The following is a 10,348-nucleotide window of genomic DNA, read 5'->3' as shown; positions in this document are numbered from 1 at the left end:
CGCATATTTGCGCAGGCCCCGGGGCCAGCTGTGTGCCAGTGTGTCCATGCCGAGCATTGCCTCGGTTAGGGAGTAGAACCACTGGCAGTGGGTGACTTCTGGAGATGCAAACAGGTCTACCTGAGCAACTCCGAACCATCTCCAGATCAGCAGAACCGCCTGGGGGTGGAGTCTCCACTCTCCTGGAAGTGCTGCTCGAGACAGCTCGTCGGCTGCCTTATTGAACACACCCGGGATGTGGATGGCACGAAGGGAACTCAGATGCTTCTGACTCCACAGGAGGAGGTGGCGGGCGAGTTGTGACATGCGACGGGAGCATAAACCGCCTTGCCGGTTGATATACGCAACGGTCGCAGTGTTGTCCGTGCGGACCAGAACGTCCCTGCCCCGAAGGCGCCCTCTGAGGTGGCTCAGGGCAAGGCGTACTGCTAGCAACTCGAGGCAATTGATATGCCAACGCAGTTGGGGAACACTTCCAAACACCTGACACTGCGTGCCCATTGTACGTGGCCCCCCAGCCGGTGGCCGAGGCATCCGTGAATACCACAGCATGCCTTGATACCTGTATCAGGGGCACCCCTGCCCGGAGAAACAAGGGATCTGACCACAGGCTGTAGGTTCTGTGGCAGGCCGGTGTAATCTGAACCCGGTGAGTACCGCGTTGCCACCCCCACCTCGGGACTCGGCCATGGAGCCAGTGCTGAAGCGGTCTCATATGGAGCAGACAGAGCGGAACTACCGCCACAGCTGCAGCCATATCAGGAGCCTCTGAAATTATTTCAGTGGGACCGCCGTCCTGCCTGATAATGTCTTGAAGCAGTTCAGCACCGACTGAGCATGTTCCTGGGTGAGGCGTGCTGTCTGGCTGACCAAATCCAACTCCATGCCGAGAAAAGAGATCCTCTGCGTTGGCATGAGTTTGCTCTTTTCCCAGTTGACCCGAAGACCCAACGGGCTGCCTCTACGACTTTGGTGAAGAAGCGAGGTGACAGGGACAGCCCGAAGGGCAGGACCTTGTACTGATATGCCCGACCCTCGAACGCGAACCGCAGGATTGGCCTGTGCCGCAGGAGGATCGAGACATGAAGGTACGCGTCCTTCAGGTCGATTGCTGCAAACCAATCTTGGGGATGGATGCACTCGAAATGCTTTTCTGCATCAACATCTTGAACGGCAGCTCGTGAAGTGCATGGTTCAAAACTCGCTGATCCAAGATCGGTCATAACCCACCACTTTTCTTGGGCACAATGAAGTAAGGGCTGTAAAACCCCTACCTCATATCGGCTGGAGGGACCGGCTCTATCACAACCTTCGCCAGCAGAACTGCGATTTCCACACACAAGACAGGGGCATCGACAGCCTTGACTGAAGTAAACCGGATGCCCCTGAACTTGGGGGGACGCCGGGTGAACTGAATCACGTAGCCGAGTCTGATGTTCTGCAGGAGCCACCGAGACGGACTGGGGAGCGCTAACCAGGTTCCGAGAGACCGTGCCAGAGGAACCAACGGAGCCACCGACGTGCCCACGGTGGGGCAGCGTGGTGGAACACAGGGACTCGGCCCGAGGCCTGTGACGGCAGAGGCCGGAGTCTGGGTGTGAAGTGTAACACTCACCTGATTCCTCCGTGTGTGAGAGAAAACACAGGGTCCCGGCTTGAGGCTTGTGACAGCCATGTGACGACATGTGTGACGACATGAAGCAGGGACTTGAATGCTACAGCCCTTACCTGGTTCCACGAATGGGCAGGGGGGGTGCTCTTGGGCAACCCACTGCTGCCAATGGTGAGAGAGGAGGAGGGAAGTGACCCTGTGATGCACAGTTCACAACTCTCTTCCTCTTGAGACCCAGAGACTGAGGAAAGCGCTCTTTTATTGTTTAAGTTTTGGGTACCGCTGGCTGCTGGGCCAGCGGCAGAACAAAAACAAAACGAAACAAAAGATTATCCATCCGGCCCTCCTCCGGGGGAGGGAGTGGTGCAGTCACCATCTCCCGACGAGCAGTCTTCTCCATCTCCGGGTCGCCCATCCCAGGGCCTCTTGCACTTGCGCTTATCGCCAGGTTTGGCGGGGGCCTGAACGGGCTGGGCGTCCTGCCTGCGACCAGCTCCACGACACTGCCTGGTGGAAGGCTGCTGCATGGGAGCGGGGGCAGCCACAGGGGGGCGCCCACGGCGATGACCAGGCTGAGGGGCTGCAGCCGGGGTGGAAGCAGCAGGTTTCCTCCAGCGCAGGATGTATTTGAACGCCTCAGTCTGCTTCTGTGCCACCGAGAACTGCTGGGCAAAAGCTCTCGACAGCATCGCCGAAAAGGCCGGTCCGTGACACGGGAGCATTCAGGAACTGCACCTTATCATGCTACTTCATGTCAGCCAGACACAGCCAGAGATGGCGCTCCTGGTCCACTAGCGTGGACATCGCACGACCTAGAGACTGTGCAGACTGTGAGGTCCGTCGCAGTTCATGCAGAACCGTCAGGTCATGGCCACCCTCGTGCAGGTCTCTCAGGGCTTTGGCCTGATGGACCTGCAGCAACGCCATGGCATGAAGGGCAGAAGCCGCCTCCCCACAAGCTCTGTAAACACTGCCAGTTAGACCTGACGAATACCTACAGGCCCGTGAGGGGAGACACGGGTCACCCCGCAATGTGGAAGCGGCTGTTGGACACAGTTGCATGGCCACAGACCGCTCCACTGAGGGAATGCCCGTGTACCCCAAAGCGGCTCCACTTACGAGGGTGGTGAGAGCGGAGGAACTACAAGATTTGTTTCCGGCAATAAAATGTGCCTTCCACGATCTTGTAAGCTCCTCATGCACCTCCGGGAAGAATGGCACCGGAGGGGGGCAACCTCCACCGAGAAACCACTCGTCCAGCCTCGAAGAATCGGGACGCGGTGGAATATTCCACACGAGCCCCACATTCTCGGCGGCCCGGGAAAGCATAGCTGTCATCTCTGGGTCTGGCTCGGACAACGCTGTCACACCCGAAGGGGGCAACGCAGTCGGGTCGTCATCCCCGGAGAGAGAGAGCTCGCCCTCCGATGCAGCGATTGACATCTGGTCTCGAGGGGGCGAACCAAAGGAAACGGCCGGCTCCCTCCACAGTGTAGAGGGGCCAGCACGTTCCTCCGGCCGCTCCACCGGCTGCGGAGTGCTTGAGGGGTGACGAACTCCCTCTGGGGAAGCCGTCACCGTGATCCTCGAATCACCTCTGAGTCCACCGGACGCAGCGCCGCCCCGATTGCCGAGACGAACACTGGATCGAGGCAGAGGGACCCCACCACGTTTGACGTAACGGAGTCTTTCATGCAACTTCGAGATGGTCATGTCCCCACAAAAAGAACATGCACCATCCACGAACGCTTGCTCAGTGTGCTCAATGCCCAGACACGTGAGACAGCGATCGTGACTGTCCTGAGGCGCCAGATAGTGACCGCACCCAGAAACGCACGGATGATAAGACATCTTTAAAAAGACGCGATCACCCGTGTTGCTCTTTTAGAGAAATGCTCTTTTGTGGGGAATGCTCTCACGCAGGGGAGCTGGCCACCGCATACTCCTGGTGTGGCTGTCTGCACGAAGATGATTTTCTGTTCTCGCCGTGCAACCATGACCACCGCTGCCGCGCCGTAACGCCCGCACTCGCTGACTCTCTGCTTTGCAACACCGAAGTAGAGAGCAGTAGTGATGCACTACCGCTCGGCTCCGAAGCGAAAGGATGAATGAATGCGGTGCACCTGCTGCCTCTTATACTCACGCTGTAATAAGCGGCAGCTGGGTGCAATAATCGCATGCCAATGTGCATTGGCTCGTTTAGTTACACTCGAAGTGGATTGGTCTCTCTGGCGAGATCTCAATTCGTCGGTCAACACTGACGTGACGTAGAGAGTGACCGACTGAAAGGGAACTAAATTATCACGGTTATCAGTATTATTATGGTATTGTTAAAATGTACTGGAAATGTTCAAAAAGTACACATAAATGGTTTCACCAAGTTTTGTATTTAAAATCAACAAACAATAAATAAAATTACTTTTTATTTGCATAAACACTAAAACAATAACTTTACTAATGATGTCCAGATTTTAAATGACAACATGACTGACAACCCTTTATCTACTAGCTTGTATGAAATGTTCAAATAAAGCTTTGAAAAAGTTTCATAAAATTGTGAGCCTCACATTTCAGCCTTTAAAGAAAAGGGTTAAGTCAAAATGATAATTGATTAATAAATGATTATATGCATTTTATCTGCTCCATAAATAATTCTAAATGCCTTGTCCAAGTTGTTTAAATGTGCAGAATTCACATCTATTTTTGGCCAAACAAAACCTGCTGCACACAGGCTGAATGTGAATGTAAGTCTCTGTAAATCCAGTCTCTGACAGCAGGTGGCGCTTATGGAGCAGCAGAAGTACAGCTGTTTCCCTCCGTGAACAAAGAGATTAAGAACACTACTTTATTAGGTATTACATGGAGCGAAGATGAAAACAAAATGCCATTAAATCTTTTCTGAAGACAGTAAGAACCTTCAGAGGTACATTCATATAATTAATTCATTCATGTATTAATTTGTATAATTCCCTTAGCACTCTTTTAAAACCTCCCAGCTTTCTGCCATGTTTTTACACAAAACGAAACTACTGCCTGCTGTGTGCACCTGAGACTGTTAGCTAACTGTGCTTTATGCTGGACAGTATTTATTTATCCTCAGTTGTTCAATCAAATACGGTTAAAATGATAATTAAACCGTGGGGAATTTTATCATGATTTATCATCAAACCGGTAATCATTCCATCCCTAAGTCAAACATGTCAAAGTATACTCCATTTAATGTTGTGCGCGAACGCGGTCGGTCGACACATGCGTTCTAGAAAGCTTCATCCATGTCCAGTGTCTTCTCTATTTTTCCCCATAAGTTATGACCGATAACACATATTTTTTAACTCTTTTAAACCAAAGCTAGGCTATCCCATACCCTCTCACTCACAAGCGCTTGTCATTGTGAGCGTCTGTTGTTGTTGCAGTCTCTGCTATTTTGTTGTTGTTGTTCCGTCTCTTTAGTTTCGTTTTCTACTGTGAAACAGCGACCCGGGTCACCTTGTGGAACATCTGATTACTGCAAAACAAATTCAATGTGCATGTTACAAAAATCGGGTGGTGCGCATACTATTCTGATGACAAAATTTGCATCACGCGCACTGTGTGATGTCTCTCATATTCTACAGTACTTTTGGCTTAATACTGACACACTGAATGTGTGTGTGAATGATGCAGATCTTCATTAATGTGTGTTTGTGTGTTTATAGTGTGGATCATGGAGGAGAGATCAGGATGACAGCGGAACCACGAAAGTGTAGGTCTACAAACACAAACACACACACACACACACACACACTCACACAAACATACACACAAACACACACACACATTCACACACACTCTCTCTCACACACACACACACACACACAAATTGTTGTTTGACTATATTGTTAAGCTCATCTCATAGACTTTCATTGTTTTTCTATCAGGTTAATGATATCTTCTATGACCTAAACAAACATCACAGAAACCTGTGCAAAGCACTAGATTTAAAGAGAAACATGATTTGTCTAGTTCAGGGGCGTCATGCAGTCATTTTTTTATTTTTTTTGTCTCGTCATATATATATATATATATATATATATATATATATATATGCGTGTATAACTGATATAGGCTTATGTTGTATTTAATTTTTCCTTTTTATGTGAAATATTCCCAAACGTGTTAACTATATCATGAGATATCTCGATTCTCAAATATGTGTAAGTAAATGCATTTTGCTCCTTTATAGATTATGTTAGTTGATCTATAATTGACAATGGGCAAAGTAGCCTAATAGTGTAATCTATTAACTACGCATAAAAACCCATCTTTTTACTTAAGTACCAGACATGGGTGTCATGCCATAAAATATTTTTAATGCGACCAAAGTTGGGTATAACGCATTACTGTATTGTAATTACTTTTCCTGGTAACACAGTAATGTAATGCGTTACGTTTTAAATTTATGTAATTTGATTACAGTTACTCAACTGTATTCCTCAAATGCAGTGTTAAAAATATGAAGTAAAAACATATTTTGCTCATCAGTATGCCCTTTAATAAATCACCAGAGAATGCGAGCTAAAATGCAGACGAGTCCTAGAACATTTAGATGCAATGAACGGTTGCCTATCATATTTCAAAATGTTGCACTTGATTTTACATATTTTAGTCTGGCATTATAGTTTGGAAAAAGTTCAACAAGTGAATGTGTACAAGTTTATGTCACAGTAACACTAATATAGGCGTACACTGTAAAAAATTACCTGTAAATTTTACATCATAATACTGGCAGCAGGGTTGCCAGCCAGTTACTGTAATATTTACAGCATTGTTGCTGTAATTTAATTTACAGCATTTCCCTCTTTGTTTCCTGATTACAGTAAATAACTGTATTTTTTAAAACCATTGCTGTATTTTTTTTTACAGTAAACTACTTTAATATGTGTGTGCTACAATATTAATGAATATTAATGACTAGCAGGTGAATTTTACATTATCACCAGAGAATGCGAGCTAAAATGCAGACGAGTCCTAGAACATTTAGATGCAATGAACGGTTGCCTATCATATTTCAAAATGTTGCACTTGATTTTACATATTTTAGTCTGGCATTATAGTTTGGAAAAAGTTCAACAAGTGAATGTGTACAAGTTTATGTCACAGTAACACTAATATAGGCGTACACTGTAAAAAATTACCTGTAAATTTTACATCATAATACTGGCAGCAGGGTTGCCAGCCAGTTACTGTAATATTTACAGCATTGTTGCTGTAATTTAATTTACAGGATTTCCCTCTTTGTTTCCTGATTACAGTAAATAACTGTATTTTTTAAAACCATTGCTGTATTTTTTTTTACAGTAAACTACTTTAATATGTGTGTGCTACAATATTAATGAATATTAATGACTAGCAGGTGAATTTTACATTTAAACTATTCATTAACTGCATACGCTTTAAACAACATTTAACGGCATAAAGTGTTGTATAATGCATAACTTAATTCACCTGTTATTTCACAAAACAAAAAACTATAATAATTTGATACTTCTTAAACAGGTCAAAATTCAATATACAACTTTCAAATTTGCATGAAAGAAATGTCATAAAACATTGTATTTAGTATTATTTTGAATTCCAAAATAAATTGGACATTAAACTAAATAATATTAAATTACTTGAAACATATATTACCATGCTTAACTTTAAAACCCCAAGTTAACTAACATGGTCATAATTAAACAGTTCTAAAATCCACAAACACTGATGAATTTTCACCACTTCATGAACAGTCCAACATGGCCAAACAACAAGGCCCCAAGTGAGTCCAACAACACTTCTGATCAAAAAAGGAGAACAGTTCAGCTCCAGATGCTGTTCCATCCCAGGATGCAAAGAGTGGCTAGAAATATTAAAAAGAACAAATAGGACAATATATTAGATATATTATAAGACATAATAATACATTCAGAAGCAGATAGATGGATGACAGATACAGTCAGATAAAGATAAAGAATAATAAAAGGAAAAAAGAGATCTTGGTGTGTGTGTGTGTACTTCTTACATTTCAGAAATTCCACTGAAAAATCCTTCACTTTGCAAAGAAGAGTGGCAACATGTGGGTTCACTTCAACGTTTTTCTTTTGTACCATTTGCCCTTTTTGTTTTCGATGGCACTTTTCCTTTCAACTTCTTTGTTCCTCTCTGCGGATTAATACCTACAAAGCACTTAAAGGGTCAGACAGACAACAGACAATATGTAATTCACATTGGGTTTAGCTTTGGAGGCATGCAATCATGTTTTTGAAATCTGACCATTTAGAGTGTTTCTTAACTCAACTGAGAAACGTTGAGAAGGCCTCAACATATATAAAACATATCTACTGATATAAAATATATCTTCTGATATAACATATCTACATATATGTAAAATGCAGGTACTGAAATTGTTAGAATTCAACCATTACCTTTGAATGAAGTCCAAGGTCCTGGCTGTCTCCTCCTGGTTCTCCAGATTGAATATGTAATATGCTGTGAACAGAGAGGCAAAACTAGATAGGAAGCTGGGCTGGATTAACTCATTATTTTAAGGCAGCGGCTATTTGCACTAAGCGTAAATAGCGATATAGGCTATTTACATTTAGTCCAAATAGCAATAGATGCTATTTACACTATGGATGCACCTTATTGGGACAATAAAGCCCTCCATACACCTACCCTAACCCTACCCGATACTTTATTTTCAACTTTTTGATTATTTCCTTCATTTCTATTGAAAATAAATGCCTTTCCGATGTGATATGAGATTTGAAAAGGGAGAAAAAAAGGTTTGGCAAAAGGCAGGTTCAAACCCGGGTCGATCGCGTCAAAAAGACTTCAGTACACCCTTTACCATTTACGCCACTAGAGCTGACGATTGGTAGCCATCTTTTATAGTGTTGACGAGCCCAATCACACATTTATGGGTGGAGTTAGTGTAAATAGCCTGCCAACAAGGCGGGCTATTCGCACTTAGTGTAAATAGACACTCCCTTCTTTTAAACCAAAGTTAACAAGAGGCATATTACAAACAAACAATAAGCAAATTAGTACGTTAGCAAAGGTACTCAAAAACACATCTCGCTGGATGCATTAACTGCTTTAACAGAACCGTTCAGAATTTACACGACACACACATCCTCCCTGAGCGGGCTGAGTACGAGGCTTCAGCGCACATTTTCATTTTGGTGCCCGTGTTAACAGTCGACTGCCTGTGCAATCTGATTTACACCATAAAATAATCACGACAAAGTGTGCTGATCAACACGAGGTTACCATGAATCACAACTGTTGTCACTGAAGCATGTAATTCTTAACGTAGGAGCCCAGAGTTGTTCTGCCCACAGCCGCTATAACGCTGTGGGCAGATGTGTGTAAATGTGTGAAATCGTACCGGGGGTTCGTGCGCGTGCCTCAAAAGAGGGCTTACAATGACTTACAAAGATACATAACAGCTACAAGTGTATGCACTACTTGCTTTATGCAAGCACTATATAGGATAAATCTTCTGAAGTATATTCAACGCTTATTCCTCACAGGGCGTCTTCTTCCAAAAACGAAAAGTAACGAGATGAACTTGATGAATCTTTCTTTGTTTAACAGAGGTGATGTGGGCGTTCACATATTCGTGCATCTCAAGCCTGGTTTCGCGGGGATGATGGCGAGCGATGTGCGTGGGCATGATCACATTATAGCTGAGCTCAGACGGGAAAGACTGTACCTCGCGTTGGATTCATATGGATTATTTTATCAGAGAATATTTGTTTTCGACATGACTTACTTCATTTAAATATAGACACTTTAAGCTTTCTTTAGATATATTTCTCATGTTATTTTCGTTCATTTTAGTGACTCGTTTCAGGAAGATATTCGCGGAGACTGAGAATTAATTAAGCGCACCCTATTTGTTTTCTTTATAATAAAAAAAAAAGAAAAAGTTTTGTTGCTATTGCGAGTGTATACAAATAATGCTTATGTAATTTTTCAGTCACTATTAAATTAATGAAAGAACTATGAGTTTCACTTTGTAGTGTATTTTTTTTAGGTTTGATAACTTGAAAAGTAAAGTAAAACTTGAAAGTAACTTGAAAGTAAAATAATTAGTAATCTGATTACTTTTTTAATGCAGTAATCAGTAATGTAATCAAATTACAATTTTAAAGAAGCAATTAGTAATTTGTAGGGGATTACTTTTTTGAGTAACTTACCGAACACTAAATACAACTGACTTGGCATTTAATGTGAATTTAAAAAAGTAATTTACTAATTATAACACTTCCATTGTACAGAAAGAAAGCAAAGAACATTTACATTATCAAATAACATTTTAAGCGCTCTCAAAAACTCATTATAATCACTGAAGCTGTTTACACTGTGAAATTAATAGCCTACTTAAATTGTAAGCACATGTGGACTTTGTTGTTTCTGATGAGAGAATTCGTCAGAGAGCAGAATTCCTTCAGCGAGTGAGTGGACATAACAGCGAAGTTTGATGAAGACTCATCTGAACGCCTCTGATTGGTCATTGCATTCATAAGCTCAACAGAATCGTGTGTGATTGGATACAATGTGCAGCGCTGTAAAAACGCGTCTGTCTCTGGCTCAGCGAACGCAGATTTGAATCTAGCAGCTGATGCTGTGCTGCACGTTCTAATCATGCCGGTGTGATTGTATGAAATATAAAAATATAGTTATTTTCACTAGTTAACAGTGCTGGTCACC

At 43.5% G+C, this 10,348-nt stretch overlaps 1 protein-coding gene across 1 annotated transcript in view; it reads left to right on the top strand.

The window, feature by feature from the left end:
- LOC107706007 (uncharacterized) overlaps positions 1-1,601 on the top strand; it is a 37,168-nt gene extending 35,567 nt beyond the window's left edge. The window contains exon 5 of the mRNA XM_016509564.1: positions 1,445-1,601. Coding sequence (XP_016365050.1) covers positions 1,445-1,601 — 157 coding nt within the window. The remainder of the gene's footprint in view (positions 1-1,444) is intronic.
- The last annotated feature ends 8,747 nt before the right edge of the window (positions 1,602-10,348 follow it).

Source organism: Sinocyclocheilus rhinocerous, unplaced genomic scaffold, assembly GCF_001515625.1.
Source record: "Sinocyclocheilus rhinocerous isolate Xijiao unplaced genomic scaffold, SAMN03320098_v1.1 scaffold2883, whole genome shotgun sequence".
NCBI lineage: Eukaryota > Metazoa > Chordata > Actinopteri > Cypriniformes > Cyprinidae > Sinocyclocheilus > Sinocyclocheilus rhinocerous.
Note: the sequence above shows the minus strand (reverse complement) of the source record. Positions and strands in the feature narration are given on the sequence as shown.